The 17653-nt window shown below is 34.7% G+C and overlaps 1 protein-coding gene across 1 annotated transcript in view; it reads left to right on the forward strand.

The window, feature by feature from the left end:
* The window catches only part of LOC140149565 (transmembrane prolyl 4-hydroxylase-like), a 163192-nt gene that overhangs the window by 86061 nt on the left and 59478 nt on the right, over positions 1-17653 (forward strand). The window contains exons 2-5 of the mRNA XM_072171647.1: positions 1722-1803; positions 9788-9942; positions 12159-12220; positions 14769-14803. Of these exons, the coding sequence (XP_072027748.1) occupies positions 1722-1803; positions 9788-9942; positions 12159-12220; positions 14769-14803 (334 nt within the window). The remainder of the gene's footprint in view (positions 1-1721; positions 1804-9787; positions 9943-12158; positions 12221-14768; positions 14804-17653) is intronic.

Genomic DNA, 17653 nt, shown 5'->3' on the forward strand with positions numbered 1-17653 from the left:
TTTTTGAAATACATGAACCTAGAAGAGCAAACTCCAAGTCAGCATGGCAGAGATTTTTAAATATCACCATTTTAATATGTTGATTGTTGAGTGACCTACTGTGCACATTTGGCCTTAAGTGAGCAAAAGATCTGGCGGAGAAAGTTAATAGATTTTTATTTGCGGCAATAATCCCTTACGGGGCCTATATTGAATGGTTATTATGTTGTCTGGAGGTAAATGTCTGCAGCACAAAAGACGGTGGCTTGCAGTCAAACGTACCAGGCATTTTATTACGTCAATATATTCATGAATTTTGCGATGAATGGAGTTTAAGGACAACTGACCACTGCTCATTTAATTCAGCCTTTGCAGTTGTTGATATTGAACTGAAAGGGGAAAATGAAGCATTTTCATGTACATTGAGTATATTATGTGATGTGCACACTTTGACACAAACAAGATATTGAAAAAAGGAGAAAAAAAGCACAAATAGAATCATAATATCAGTAAAAAGTCTTACAAAAAGATAGGATCAGTGACTTTTGTATGTCAGTATATGGCAGCATGAATAGAAACTCGTAAATATATCTTCTACATATTCTTGTGGATATTGTGGGTGGACAGCACTTCTATATCACTTTATTTCAGCCACTACATGCATTCCCAATCCTTCCCCATTATTTTCCATCCTGTATCAAATTAGCAAATTCTGTATCTGAATATGAGTCGTGACTGAGGTGTTATGTCATATCGAGGATCCAGTTAGCCTATGTAAACACATAGATGGCCATATTCATTTCTCATAGATATTGCTTCAGCAACGTTTTTGAGTATGTGATAGATTCAGAATTTACTACCAGCCATGACATACAGTTTGATTCTCTTACACAGAAGATTTCTGTACTCCCTTCAATCATGCTAAGATATTCTTAACCCTAACACCCAGAGGGTTTTTTGCTAATTGGAAGGGAAAGAAGAAATGAAAAAGGAGAGAAGATGAGCAAAGAAGTCACTTGGTATCCCAGGATTCGTCCCCTTAGACCCCTCATGTTGGATTCTGTTGGAAATTTATCAGTATTAGGGTTATGACAGACACAGACTGTGGCGTTCAAATAAAAACTAACGATGCTGTACTATTCACCACATAAAATTGTGCTGAGGAAACTGGTCCATCTTAGCCTGTTTGTCTGGCTTCTTATTACGCACTAACAAGTCCCAACTAAGCTGCTGTACAAACTCATTTCCTCCCTATGCAATGATGTTAGACCTCAGGGTGTTTCATTGAGCAAAGATTCTGAACTGATGAAATACATCAGGGCAAAACTAGGGTAATGAAACAGAAATGGATGTGCAGGAAAAGGTGGAATATGCTAAGCATTTTCTGTATGTGATCGGATCCTGCAAAATGACATTGTTGCTTATCATTTGGCTGATTGAATATTCAAAGCGTTTTTATTGTTTGTCCTTACTTGCATATTTTTACTGAAGGGTGCTTTATTGTCTCTGCCAAAACGAAGTTTAGAAAGGGGACTATGAAATGAGCTTCAATGTATGTATGTAGGGGTGTGTGTGTGTGGGGGGGGGGGTGGAGTTCTGTATGATGTATGCCCAAAAAAACCATGGCAGAAAAACATTAACCCTTGGCTACTTTTAGTCCAGCTGCAAACTATTGTTTTATTTGGTTAGATGGTTTTGCCAGTTATTGTGCTAATAAGTTTTTTTTTCTTTTGTTGTTTCAGGTTGGTCATATACAAGAAATAGAACTTATACCAGGGAAAATACACAAGATAGAAACAGTCAATATGAAACCAGAAATATTTGGTAAGTGTGAACAATTGCGTGTCACATACAAGTGGCTCAAAATGACATAATAGAACTACTTGTCACAAAAAGTGGCTCAAAATGACATAATAGAATACTTGTCACAAAAATTGGCTCAAAATGACATAATAGAACTACTTGTCACAAAAAGTGGCTCAATATGACATAATAGAACTACTTGTCACAAAAATTGGCTCAATATGACATAATAGAACTACTTGTTACCAAAAGCAGCTCAAAATGACATAATAGAATACTTGTCACAAAAAGTGGCTCAATAAATTGGCTCAAAATGACATAATAGATCTACTTGTTATCAAAAGCAGTTCAAAATGACATAATAGAACTACTTGTCACAAAAAGTGGCTCAAAATGACATAATAGAACTACTTGTCACAAAATTGGCTCAATATGACATAATAGAACTACTTGTTACCAAAAGCAGCTCAAAATGACATAATAGAATACTTGTCACAAAAAGTGGCTCAATAAATTGGCTCAAAATGACATAATAGATCTACTTGTTACCAAAAGCAGCTCAAAATGACATAATAGAACTACTTGTCACAAAAATTGGCTCAAAATGACATAATAGAATTACTTGTCACATAAAAGTGGCTCAAAATGACATTGTAAAACTACTTGTCACAAAAAGCAGCTCAAAATGACATAATAGAACTACTTGTCACAAAAAGTGGCTCAAAATGACATCATAGTGAATCAATTATAGAACATGTAGAATGGCTGCATGTGTTGCATCAATTGCAATAACTTCTAAAATACAATTAATTGCAATTGTGATTATTGAAATATGACTCTTTTGTTTTATTTAATACTTTCCTTCCGTATTATAATGTTGGGCCTCCACATGTCAAGAACCCTCATTAGAATATTTTGAAATTTCAAACCATACCACCAGTGTTTACGTTTTCATGTAGACGTATGAATTGCCAGCCCTTATATTGGCTTTTGCAGAAATTGCAAACAAGAGATTTGTAGTTAGTATTCACTAACATGTGATTTTTTTTTTCAGGAATGCTCTCTGGAGTCATTAATTTTAACTACTGGATATCACAAAAGTCTTTACCATTTTGAACCATCATATCTCGTATTATCCAAATACAGAGAATAAGAGAAAATATCATTTCCAAACCACCCAAATATTGGTTCTTTCATTGAGTTCATTTGCAGACAAACTGCCCCTTTTAAAACAAGGATATCAACGTCAGTATCAGAAATGTTTCCTGGTGATGTTTAGCAACTTTATTGTTTTGGACTTCTGAAGTTAAAAGTTAAAATTCTGTCACTAGTTTCAGGTAAATGACCATGTTATCAACAATTGCCAGTTTATGAACTGCATTTAGCATGATGCATGTATATTAACATTTCATTTGAGAGCAACAAAAAGTCATCTATTAATCTATCAAAGTAAATGATTCCAACTTACTCCGTATATGATGTGTTTCCCTTTAATGATCCATTGTCGATGCAATGAACAGCTGCCCTGCCAATTGATATGCAATGTTGCACTCCAAGAGCGTTAAGAGTAGAAACCCCAATATAAAATTAAGAAATTTTTGAATATACAATGTAGTGCCAATTTTGTAGTTTTATATTTGATCACAAATATTATATTCTGCATCGTCTTGTGACCAACAATATTAAAACACGGCTACTATTGTAAGAGAGAGCTCAAAGTGTCTAAAATGTATACATAGCATGCTGTAAGTTATTTGATGTATGTTTTTCGTAATTATGCAAAGATATGTTTTATTATTTTGCATCAAGCATTGCCAACAAAACTGGTTATGTCAAAACAACAAGATTCCTCTTGCAAAAATTCATTCATATATTAACACATTAAATGGCTTAGTTAGTGTTTCTTTCCAGGATCTGTGGTTGCACCAACAACAGATTTAAAACATAAATTGATTTGTGGATTATATTTGGGAGAGTGAGTTGGCGCAGCGGTTGTTGCCTTGCACCACTGAAGTCCCGGGTTCAAGCCCCGGCCGTACCAAGGAATGTATGTGCACTTGGTTTATTCCGACTCCATACTTGCTCTCGCAGGTTTTCTCCAGGATCTCCGGTTTCCTCCTGCTTTCAAAAAATCAGTGATTAATTGGTTATTAAAAACTTCCTTCACCATGTTCACCCAATGGAATTTGGGGAGCTGCACAGATAATTGGTGGATGTTACAATCTAAGTGTGGATAGGTTTGCGCCAGGTTCGGCAGCAACTAGCCTAGTTGATGCGATCTGATTGTGATGATTTACATGTTTACCATGGCAGCGAATTTACAGCACTTTGAATCCTCTAAGATCTGGAAAAAGGTGCCATATAAATCCAAAATTTATTTATATATATTGTTAAGTTTGAAATTGAAGTGACTATCGTTTAGTAAGGATTTCATTATTACTAATTTAATATTGAAATATTGTATTGTTTTAATTATTGATTGGTACTGTTTTTGAATCATTCAAAATGGGCCAGACACTTAAACCACACTCTTAAAAATACCTAGTCGTTTTTTCGACTAGAAATCCTAGTCAAAATAATTTGACGAGATTCTGGTCATTTTAAGGAGATTTTCTAATCATTTCAATGCGGATCTAGTCATGTATGCCTGGTCAACGCATATCTAGTCATTTAGGCCTGGTCATAAATTCTAGTCAAGAAATTCTAGTCAATTCCAAGTCGAGGATGCAGAATTTGGTGTGAGTTTTCACACCAATTTCGGTAACAAAGTGGGTAACAATTTTGTAACAAATGATTATTGTGATGAGTGCTAGTGTTTGGAGGACCTTCTCTAAATCCTAAATATTATACTCAGTTGAAATAATAGAAACAAAACCACGGATGAAGAACACAGGGCAAACGCTATTTAACACCATAGATTTTATATTTTCAAGCAAATACATTATAATTTTCTGCCATCCTCTTTTAAGACCGTAATTTTATAGATAATTTCTGTAATACGTGTCACCATGCTATCAAATACACTTGGTGGCTATTTTATAACACCACAGTGTTGAGGCGTAGTTGTCCTCTCTTAGTGTGAAGCGGACAAGAGATGATGCATTTCCCCAAATTAACATGACTAGAATTTAAAATGACTAGAATCTAGTAAGATCCTATTGCACCCTGCAATCTAGTCAAATTTGACTAGTTTCTAGTCAAAAGTGAAAAAAAAATGACTAGATATTCTGGTCATGTTTTGACAAGACTCCTAGTCGTTCCTGTCGACTAGATTATCCTAGTCAAAATGACTAGAGTCTAGTAAGATCCTATTGCACCCCGCAATCTAGTCAAATTTGACTAGTTTCTAGTCAAAAGTGACTAGGGATTTTTAAGAGTGCATGCGTTGTTTGACCTGCAGTAAATCCAGTTGTTAATCTGAATATCAGTGTATGGCTAGGCAAGGCTGCGTAAACAACCACACATACTGCAGAGCACTTTAACATTAAAATTGTATGACCATTTTCCATGTGATATAAAGCCGGTTCAATCATTCATATGGCTACACTTAAACCATCACAAAGAATACTTGAGACTTCTATAAGGGGATGTTTGACACAAGTTAAAATGCAGTTGAGATGTGTTCTTTCACATCAAGACTTGAGTGTAAATATTAATGTTTGGCTTACGTCTGCAAGTAGGCATCTTGTATTTCAAGATGAAACTGTTATATCTATTATTTATTTATGATTTGACACAAAAATATCAGTCAATGCTTAAGTTTTCCTTTGTTTTCTATTGCTCACAGATGTTTTTGCTGGTCCAAATATCTAAAAGAACTCTGATGACTTACTGCTGATTACATGGGAATAGGTCTTTTGATTTATTCAAAATTTGAAATGAAAGCAATATATGAATGTTATTGAAAAGCTTTTGAGATGTCAAACCCAATATCAATCAGATAGGGGTTGATAACATTACTCAAGTAACATTGTGACAAACATTCTTATCGGATTGAAAAATATTTGGTGTCTAAACAGGAACGAAAAATGTTCGATATAAAAGCTAGGTGAATTAGAGCAAAGTGAAACAATGCATAACTTGCTGAGTGTGAGCTAGACTATATTCTTTCTTTGCAAATATTTGATACTCTATGTAAACAGAATGTCAGACAGAAGAAACTGTGTATTCAGTCAGATGACAGCTTTGTGGGCAAATGGGTTTGTATCCGTTGATCTGGATTTTGCAATTAGGGCATTGAAAAGTCATGGATTTTTAAAATTGAAGGTATGTGGGAGTCTGATTAGGTTCTTTCACAGGCTTGTACGCACACAGAAACTGGAATTGCTGTATGATCCCAGCAAACACAAAACATTTTACACATTATTCATAAAAGGTTAGAAAAGGTTACCAGAAAATGTTTAAAATGTCGGGTTATATAAAGGGTATATAAAGGGTATAAAGCATTTTCATAACATTCAAAAACATTTCTTGAAAACTTACTGCAAAATATTCTCACATAATGTTATTTAAGTGTTGACAAAATATTTGGCAAAAAATGTTTGCAAAAAATATTTTACAATAACATTTGGACAACATGTTTGTATATTATGTTTTCATGACCTTTATATAACCCGACATTTAATGTTATTAAAACGTTTTTACAAAAACGAAAACCCAAAATATAACCTGTTCAAAACGTTTTGAAAATGTTTAGTGTTTGCTGGAATAATTTCTGGGGGTACCATGCAACTTAATAGAGAGATTGCGGAGAGGCGTTCACTGCAAACGCCATACGGGTTACGGATTTCTGCATTTTGCGGTAGAACGTCATAGTCCCGTTCACATCCAAACTAGCCTCCTACACAGCCAGTTTGTGTCGGTCCTAACGCTCGTCGTTCCTAGTATGTTCGTGATCGCCGCCTAGCGTCTGAACCAAGACTACGTGTAAACGCAATTGCAATCACGATGGCGCTATGCTGAGACAAATAATCTAAAGGTAATAGGAAGCACCCATTGATTCACCTTGGGTGCATCGAACCAGAGAAGATTATCTTCTTTCATCGAACTACTTTCCTCGGTATTGATATGCAAATACGACTGGCTGTATCTATAATGCTCTAAGCATTCAGTCCAGATTAGCGATATTTGAGTTTTGCGGGCTATTGGAAAATGAAAATGAATATAGGCCTATGTTCACACGTGTATCCATGCTATTTGTCTAAATAATCTAAACAGAGTTTGGTGTTGGATGCCCAGGAAGTCTTGGTGTATATTATTCGAATAACAAGAAACAAACTCCATTATCATATAAATAATACCCTATTTACTTTCTAAAGCAAAATGAAAATAGATAATCTACTACCCAGCAAACACAAATATATTACAGAAAACGTTAAATGTCGGGTTAAAGGTTATGTGAGGGTCAAGGGCATTAAAAGTTTTAATAACATTCAAAAAACCCTTTGTTCTAAACTTGCTGATAAACGTTCTAACACAACAGACACTTCAATATGTTTGCCAAATGATATTTTACTATATAGCATTTCGAATTTTGGCTGTTGTTGTAATATTTTTTCAGTATAACACGAGTTTTCATGATTTTTATATAAACATACATCGATATGTTATCAAAACGTTTTAACTAAAAACAAAAACACATGCATTGTCATGTTTTTAAAACATTTTGGAGTTTGCTGAATAGTATCCATAAGCAAAACACTTTGACAGCTGTTTAATGCACAACGAAAAAGCAAGGCGAAAAATAGCGTGTACCGAACTTCTGTTCCCCGTCCCAAACAGACAATTATACCTCATTTATGCCGTAACACGACACAATCTTGCCTAAAACGCCTCTTCGCAAGCTGATTTTTGGACGGCATTTTCCACACACAAATGAATAGGCAATCTGCCCGTTCGAATTCGCGTCGAAAAAAATCGAAATTTGTTCACTTCTTCTTGTCTATACGAGATCAAATTTTAACCCCCAAAATGGATTTTATTACATGTCGGACACTACTTGTTCTATTAGGATACTTTGATTCATTTCATAACATGACAAACATAACATTTTTCTGCATTTTATAATGCGGTGTTTTTGTCATTTTGGAACGTCATTTTTTGCTACCAACCGCAATGTAATCGCCTTACGGTAATTCCACGATTGACCAATTCACAATAGATTTCATCCTCTAGAGGGCATAATAACCGATTTTCGACTAATGTAGCTTGCCGTTCGCGTTCCCGTGTCACGTTTCACGTAAATTTCGCAATCTCTCTAATAGGTACAATTGTATAACTTCATTTAGATGTTCTATGAGTTTTAAACTGTGTTTGAATGATGTTTGCATATCAGCAATGTGATTCTGCATGCACCTGCTAATTCAATTCAACATATTTTGGTTTTGTTAAACCATACACTAAATAGAATGTATGAATAGGATCTTAAATCTTGTGTCATTGAAATTAATTGCAAGTTGTGTAATTGAGTGATCAGTTCAGAAAATTGAATGCCCCTTTAATGAAATTGAATAATTAATATCTAAACTGAAAGTAACATTGTACCTAATCATTCAATTTTGTACAAAAAAGAATGACATAATTATAAAACGAATGAACAAGTTGGCCGCGAAAACCTATAAAATCTTGACCGCATGTAACATATGATAGGAGAGGACTATTGAGTCCAGGAGAGTACTATTAAGTCATGTAAGAAGTGTGTTTATCACTATCCTACCAGATTAGCCAAGGGTTATCAGACGCAAAATGACAAACACTGCACTAATCAAATTGGATAACGTTTCACAAACTTGTGATGAAGAATACGATGTATGGCTGTGTGTGGACATGTTTTGGTGGGCCACAATGAGGAAACAGGTGATCAAGAATACGATGTATGGCTGTGTGTGGACATGTTTTAGTGGGCCACAATGAGGAAACAGGTGATCAAGAATACGATGTATGGCTGTGTGTGGACATGTTTTGGTGGGCCACAATGAGGAAACAGGTGATGAAGAATACGATGTATGGCTGTGTGTGGACATGTTTTGGTGGGCCACAATGAGGAAACAGGTGATCAAGAATACGATGTATGGCTGTGTGTGGACATGTTTTAGTGGGCCACAATGAGGAAACAGGTGATCAAGAATACGATGTATGGCTGTGTGTGGACATGTTTTGGTGGGCCACAATGAGGAAACAGGTGATCAAGAATACGATGTATGGCTGTGTGTGGACATGTTTTGGTGGGCCACAATGAGGAAACAGGTGATCAAGAATACGATGTATGGCTGTGTGTGGACATGTTTTGGTGGGCCACAATGAGGAAACAGGTGTGGGTTTCAAATGGACAAATTATGGTTGAGACTTAAGATGAGGAATCCAAGATGAAAGATGTAGGCAGGTGGAATTGATGTGCTCTTTGCATGCCATAACATGGTTAGCTCCACTGTCTGATGTTACTATGTATAAGATGGGGTACTATGGGGAACAGGGTAGGAATAATAAAGTAGTGATGGCCCAATTAATATGGAGATTGGATTTTGTGGTTTTCAAGATAATATATGGAACTGCTTTTTGATAATATAGCAGGGCCATATTAATGAGCTGTATTGAAAGCAGTTCTTACGCAATGAAATTCTTTGCTGGGTATGAAATAGGTTAAGAAATGTGTATCACTTGTTGAGAGAGGAATTGGACTCTATATAATTGCACTTGTGCTGAATGTTAATGTTCATGCATTGCAGGGCTCATGCATTGGACACCTCAACATCTCAGTATGTATGCATTATTGAGTCCAATTGCTCTCTCAATAGGTGATACACATATTAACATATAAATAGCTTCTAATGTTGAAATAATTTTTGCAGTGATACCTTCTATATTTGTTACAGGTACATGTGAACATCCCAATGAATTTCTGCTATCTTCAATAGATAGTATATTGATTCAGAAGAAGAATAAAATGAAGCAGTTAAGATTGTATTCATTGATTAATAATTTGTGTATTTTGTTTCTTTTGTTTCAGAAATACCAGACTTTTTAAGCAAAGAAGAATGTTTACATATAATCAATTTAGCAGAAGAACAGGGGTTAGAGGTCAGCCAGACACATTTAGAAACCAAAGATAAAAAAATGCGATTACTGGACCTCAATGGTGATAAAATGCTTGACATGTTTGAGGTAAGGTATAGTGTGTTTATCATGATTATGGCAATAAAAGATGGTAACAATGCCAATGTTGCAACACTTTGTGTAGCACTGCTTCTGATGATGATGATAATGAATAAATTTCTTTTGCACAAAACACAATTTTACACACAATTTGATGGTTTCACCTATCATGGATGATAGGCATCTTCAGAATGACAGTGGTTATCCGCACTTACGGTTTGCCTGACTGTAGACATGTGTCTTGAGTTTGTATCACACTACTTACAAAGGATTTTTGCACTGTTGATGATTTTGTTGAACAGTGTGGTCTACTCCTACTGATTGACTACATCTTCAGGATCTGACAAACCATTGTCATTTTGAAGATGCCTATTGTCCATGATAGATAGGTGGAACCATTAAATCATGAGTAAAATTCTGGATTTGTGCAAAGGAAATGTATTCAATCTGTTTACCTACAAACCTGATGATCAGTGATGATAATGATGAAAACAAGGATGGTAATGAGAATGAAACAATGATGATGTTGATCATGATGTTGATAATGATGATGTTGGTGTTCATGTTGCTGTTGGTATGTTTTTTAAATCTTTTCCACAAGGCACTGAGATGCCCTGTGCTTTTTTTTTTTAACATCAAAATCAACAAAAATCACAATTAAATCACAAAATAAAAGGTACATCAAAATATCAATAACAAAAGATACAAAATGATGCATTACATTTGTAATATAATATACAATAAAAGTCAGTCCTGACTCACTTGTAACCAAAATAGATTACAAATCAAATCTCCACTTTTTATAATGAGAGGTGAGCTTATCATGCCTTTTGGCAATATAATATTCTGTTTCTCTGTTCTTTTTAATGAAATTAACACAATTATTAAAATGAGAGGTTTTCTGTTGGTATGATGATCGTTTTCATATTGGTGAGATGATGTGGATGTTGTTGCTGTTCTTGTTCATGGTGATGGCAGTGCTAATGATAAACTAGCTGCCCCATCAAGATCACTGATTGCCTTTCAAAGTCGCTGCTCCATTTTTTAATCGCAGACTGCTATACCAATGAGTCTGTATGAGATAGAACCCTGGCTGGTAAATAGAAATTAACAAGTAATAGAGCTCCTAGTTCAGTAACCTGTGTGTCTATTATATGGCAATTTTATACTGCATGCCTATGTAAATCATCTGCAAGTGCTCGAATTGGGTCTGATTTGAAATTGAGCTTCTTGTATTCGTCTGTGTTGAAGGCTCTCAAGAAAATACATGCAAGTATAAAGGCATAAAACATTTATATTGGACTTTGTTCTGCAACCCTACACTGCAAACGATCTGCAACAAGGATTTATTTCTGCATAATCTGTATTTTTTAAAGTCACTTCAAACAACCAATGTCACAACTACAAAAACAAATCAATCTTTGAAAATTCCTTATACATGTATATGTGTGTGTGTTGATTTGATGGTTTATAGTTGTTATGCCAAAGTGACACCTATGCATCAATCTATTTTGTCATCAATTTTAAATGAATCTTACAGTAACAGCTGGATGGATGTGACAGTTCTTTCTAGTGTCATTTGATTTACATTATGAATTATAGATGACATTCAAATGTGTGAATTTAGCTTGAAGATTCCTGTGCAGGATTGCAATTTGCAGGATTACAATTTAGTCACTCTTAGCTGTAATGTTTGATTTTGTAATTTTGTAATGTTATCAAAATGCTTTACATTTATTCTGCTGTCGTTAGAATAATGTCAGCTGCCATACAATGCCCAAGGCATGCTCATACCTTTGGGAGGTACTCAATGGACAAAATTCATTATAGCTCCCCATTTCACCCCTGGGTAGAGAGAGGCAAGTAAGGTAATGCGCATTGCCCAAGTGCACAACGGGATGGCAACACCAGGGCTCTAACTTGCAGTCCTACGATTTCGGGGCAGAGCCTGTACAGCTGCGCCACTGTGCCCTTAAAAGATCTTTGTTGGTGTTGTTAAAAAGCATTGTATATATTTAAATGTGATGTCAGTTGACACAACCTCTGAACCCCCCCCCCCCATAATCACTCATTACAACTTGTTCATGTTTCAGACCTTGCATTTTGCTTATCTTTCTAAGCCCACTGCAGATGAAGACATCTGTTGTTCCAAGTCCAGTTGCCACATTTAGATATCTTTGTCGCAGTATTCATCAATATTATCGACTTTTGTTTGTTTGCTTCAGATGAGGAGAACAATAGAAGATGGTTTTGATGTATACTTAGAAGATGTAGATATCAGAACATTGTAAGTAATGTGTTTAAAAATTGTATGTTTGTATGTAAACTACACACAAATTGTTACACATGAATAAGAGCCTATTTCTCCATGATATTAGGTCGTCTTAATTTAAAGTTTGTTTTAAAGCCCCAACGTGCATAAGTAAAATAGCCTAAATTGTAAATCTCAATAAAAATCTTCATCTTGACCACAGTGAAACCTCTTGAGAGGTGAAAGGTGATATATTCTTGTCAAAAATCTCGTCCGACAGATGAAAAAAAATCCTTAAAAAAACCGCATTCTACATTAGGTTTTCAACTTGGGAATGGCTTTGATACAAACTATTAAAATCAGATGGTCTTATACTAAATAAGAAAATCAAAAGGTTCTATTACAGATGGCCAGGTTTATTCTGATCATTTTAATACCTGACGTAATACATTACAACCTCATTTAAACAAGATACAGCAATTTACATGAAGGAAGGTAAGAGCCCCTCTAGAGTGCTATCCCGCACCTTTTGAAATAGGCAGTGTGACACTTCAAGATAACTTGTGCTGTGTTCATTTATTGGCATGTTGGAAGGAAATTACCAATAGAAATTTTCTCATTTTTGGAATTGCACCATTGCCATTCAAATATACATTGATGATGACATGTAAGGTATCAAAATATAGGTAACAAATGTATTGATCTGTAGATTAATTGGCTATTTCTTCAAGATATTGCCTTTCTCTTAAGTACTATTGTGCTCAGTTTATATCCCTATTGACGCAATAAGTACTTTTTATGAGCTTAGTTATGAGCAATAATTTGTAAACCTCAACAAGATGTAATGTCAAGTATAAGTGTAAACTTCAATCGAGTACCAGCAATAAAACACAGACCTTCATTCTATGCATTCACTACACTAGTAATTCAAAATGTCATCATGGTTACAACTAAAAATGAAAAAAAATATTGAACAATAAGATTTGTTATATTTGTGAGTAAGGATGTCAGAAACCGGTGCATCAGGTGGCACATTCTCATATTACTCACAAAAAACAACTTATCTGATTATTATAAAGTGACATCAAATATTCCTAATCCATCATGACCATTTGAGGGAAAAATTAGTAGAAATTAACTTTTTTGTGTATTTTAATCAGGAAATGTTATGTTAAAAGCCACTTTGTTTTGTAAGTGCATAACTTTAGGCTGCTAGGTATCATACCACCTGATGCCTCCTAATAAATGAAATTGAAGGAAATATCTTATGTCAACTACAATTGCTTGTTCAGATCAGTTTGAGAAAACATCCTGAAACATCACTGCAATAAAAACAGTAAATTTGGATTTTATATTTGAGAACTTTTAGTACTGAATTGGAAGAAATTCCGAGGAACATTTTCAGAAGAAAATCTAAACTTGCCTCACCATATGTGACATGATCTGGTCCATTGGAGCCAAAGGTGGCAAATTTGAAATTGAGATAAAGGCAAAAATGTGGAGTAAAAAAACAATAAAATACATAAGAAAATACACATAAAAAACATCAGAACTTTAGAACCAAGTATGCGAAACCTTTGGTGTTTTCAGTATATGATAGACTAATATTTGTATAAGATAATAATAATTTTATAGTAACTCAATTTTCAAAAATTGCTCCTAGTAAATTTAAATACTTGCAAAATTGGTTTGATAAATAAATATCTATATATCTAGCATTGGTAGCTAAACCCTTTGTGCAAGATTCTTATGACATTGACATTCAATGTTATTAACATTTAATGGTGGAACAATGTAAGCTAATTGTGTGTGTGGGATGATAATCATGTTATTTCAAGTTGTTCTGGAATGCTCATCCAAATGATGATGGTATGACGACGATGGTAATCGAGTAATTGTAAATATCATTGGTAGGCAAACCATCTATTGAAGATGTTATTAATGTTCAAGGTCACTAGCTTCAGGTAATAAAGAACATTAATGAAACTGTGTGCCACTTATCTGTGCATGATGAACATGTTATTTTAACCTGAAGTAGTACTGAAATGCATATCCCAAATGATCGTGATGACATTTGTAAGTACAAGCAAATATGCATAAGGTACAAAGGCATTGGAATTAATGAGATTTCTGAAATGCAAACAAATGAAATTTTGCAGGATGACAATTGTTTGCAAATTACCAATATTGGCTGTATTGGGACTTGACATTTTTCCAATTGCTATCTGTAAGTGGTGCAAAATTTGATATCTCTCGACATCAGATGCTACATTTAATAAAAATGATGATAATAATAATGGGAAAAACCCATCTACCAGTAATGTAATCCTAGTACCGTTCATTTGTACATTGGTTACAAATGAAATTTTGTGCGAAGATTTATGATATAAAGTCATATTTGTGATAGGTTAATTAACTTCATAAGAAATACATGAAATCATTAACTTTTGGCAAAGTTGAACCAATTCCATGTCTTCTATTGTATGTGGTTACTAATAGGGCCGCTGTTAGAAATAAATTTCCCTCAAAATGTTTGACAGTTATGGTATTATTAATTATTCTTTTATTTCCTGTTTTTCTTAAGATATGATGATTTGGACATGGACACGAATGGTGATGGTAAGTAAGATTTACGATTGATTTTGTCAAAGACAAGTTTTTTTTATGTTGAAGGTATGTAATGTCGAAAAAAGTTCATTGTATATGAAATAAGGCTTGCAAATCAAATCTAACAGTAACATAGTCCTAATGCTAACCCTAGCTAATCTTATTTCATATTCGACATATCAAATCTTATGTTTGACATAGCAAACCTTGGACATAGTGGACAGAACTTATTGTACTTCTGCTCAGGAATTAAATAATATACCTTAGTTTAAGCCAGAGCTGGCTAACTCACACTTGATAAAGTTTGTAACCACCAGGGTTAATTTCTGCGTCTCATAACATACTCGCTACTGGTTGGTGTTAGGTACAGCATAACCCAGTTTACAGTAGATACAGCCATGCTTTTGACACATACAGTAGCTGCTATAGTTTCCCCCTATTTCATACTCTGCAGAAAAAACACAAGATTGAGTTTAAGTGGCACATAATACAGCAGTCATAGTTCTATTCATCATTGATAACTAGATAACTAGAGAGTCAGAGTACTCACCTTATATCAGGTCAGGGATGTGTATGCAATTACACTAAATAGTCAAATAATTCTATAAGAGCACACATTCACACTTGGATGCTAGAAGCAGTACAATACTCAAGTTAACTAACATTTTGTATGCAAATATAGGCTACATGCCCGGGTACAGAATAAGGGTAATGAATTGCACCCCTGATTTTTACAATAACAATACTTACAAAGAGAATTTGCTCTTTAAGTTAATACATACATAACAAGTACACACATACATACTTTGTATTCCAGTGGTTCTTAGCACATATCATACAATGTCATGAAATTATTAGTAAGTTCAGGGACGGGATAATGTGTAGTAGCAAGCAGTGCCTTAATACTTTTGATAATCAAGTTGCATGCATAAAATGTATGATGCAATTAACAGCACTGTTCAATTATGAAAATACACAGGGGCATTCAACTTAAAAGGAACTAATCCTTAATACACTGTTCAGAGTAGTGAAACAAGTCCAAAATACCTACAAAATCTTGAAAAATCGAACCGATTTGAAGTTAAAGTGTTAATGCTTGAAATTTACAACAGTGTGGAGTCATATTCTGTACACAAGTGTTTTTTAATTCATCTCAATTAGTATTATGGATTAACCCCAGAGACAAACATAACTGAGGTAAATATGTAGCTTTTACACTCATATGCAAAAACTATTCTTGAATTTAAAGCCATAATGTGTGATTTGCTTAACAGCAACGCCCTCAATTTTTCTTGAATTTCTAATTTTTGCACGATTGTAATTTAATAGTGCTTGATGCCCAGAGGCCCCTATAAGCGCTGTGCAATTAATAAACATCATAGCAAAAACAAAATATATACAAGCATAACTAATGTAAGAATGATATACAAGCTTAAAAGGATGTTACAAAAAACATATTACAAAATAAATATTAAAACCAGGTGACATAAGATCATGTGAAGAAAGACTAAGCCTGAAATGCTCTAATTACAGTAAAATTTAAGTTTTTATATTAAATCCTGAGATCTCCGGTTTTATTCAGAGTTCACCGATCGAGTGCTTGCTATTACGTCTTGTGAATGTCAGCTCATGTGTACACATATTTTGAATCGGTGGCGTATAGATTATGTGCATATCGCTACTTGTCGTACATCTTATATAGTACTCAGCTGTGTGATGCTCCACACATTAAACCATGAGAGTACTTCATCCTTTGACAGGGAAAGTAAGCCATCGGTCCTGTGTACATGTGGCTTGCAGTAAAAAGTATGGTGGTAAACCAATGTGTACTCAAATGGGGTACGTGCGATAAAACAAATCACATCCAGTTCATTGGCCGAGAGACAATCAATGATATGGAGCAACTGAAGTATTAATTGGATCATCATATCTCTTTGGTAGAGTGGTTACTATATGGCAATTTCAAGAGTGATGAGTGGAAATCAGAACAGGCAGCTGGTGTTATATCCTGTATTAATTATGTATGCAACTTGTTACAATGCTTCAAGGTGTGTGTTTGACACAAACTAGAGTACACACTATTCACTTGCTACCTTACAAATATATTTACATTGGAATATAGGTATGAAAATAGTGCAATGCTATTAAACTATCAGATTTCATTTTGTGGCCTATTTTTTCGTTTTCTTTTTATTATTCATTCATTTGATTATTTGTTTATTCGTTCATTCATTCATTCATACATTTATACATTCATTCATTAATTCATTCATGTATTACCACAGTGAGCAATATGAGACTACAGCCATTGCAATCGCATAAATATGTGAGCAAAACAGTGGATGTGACCGGCCATTGCATAAAGCATGCGCAAAATACACACATTAACCAGAGCCCTAGCAATGAATCTTCAATTCCCCCGTGACGGTTCATGCAAATTAAACATCCTCACATACTAAACATTCAAAAGTTTGTGCAGTGTTTTACAAAGCGTTTATTAGGAACTAACAAATGAACGGAAGGACACAAATACTGCTTGAGCGGGCTTTGCCACTACAAATATCAACCAATGAACTGCATGTCTAGAACTTATATATGAGCGATACAACATGAAAGACACCACTTTGGCATCAGAAACTGAGTACAACCTGCGCTGTCAAAATGATTGGCACACAAAGTGGTTGTTCTTAATAGATACTATCACTTGCAAGCATTCCAGAAGGTCCAAACATGGGCTTGTGTCATCTCATTATTCCTGAAAGTCAGTGGTGACAAAGTTGTTGAATGGAATAAGCAGCTGAAGCTACTTCCTGACTCTATTAATTATGCATATGTAGTCAGCAGAATTGCAGCATCAAAAGT

This window comes from Amphiura filiformis, chromosome 1, assembly GCF_039555335.1.
Source record: "Amphiura filiformis chromosome 1, Afil_fr2py, whole genome shotgun sequence".
In the NCBI taxonomy this organism is placed as follows: Eukaryota; Metazoa; Echinodermata; class Ophiuroidea; order Amphilepidida; family Amphiuridae; genus Amphiura; species Amphiura filiformis.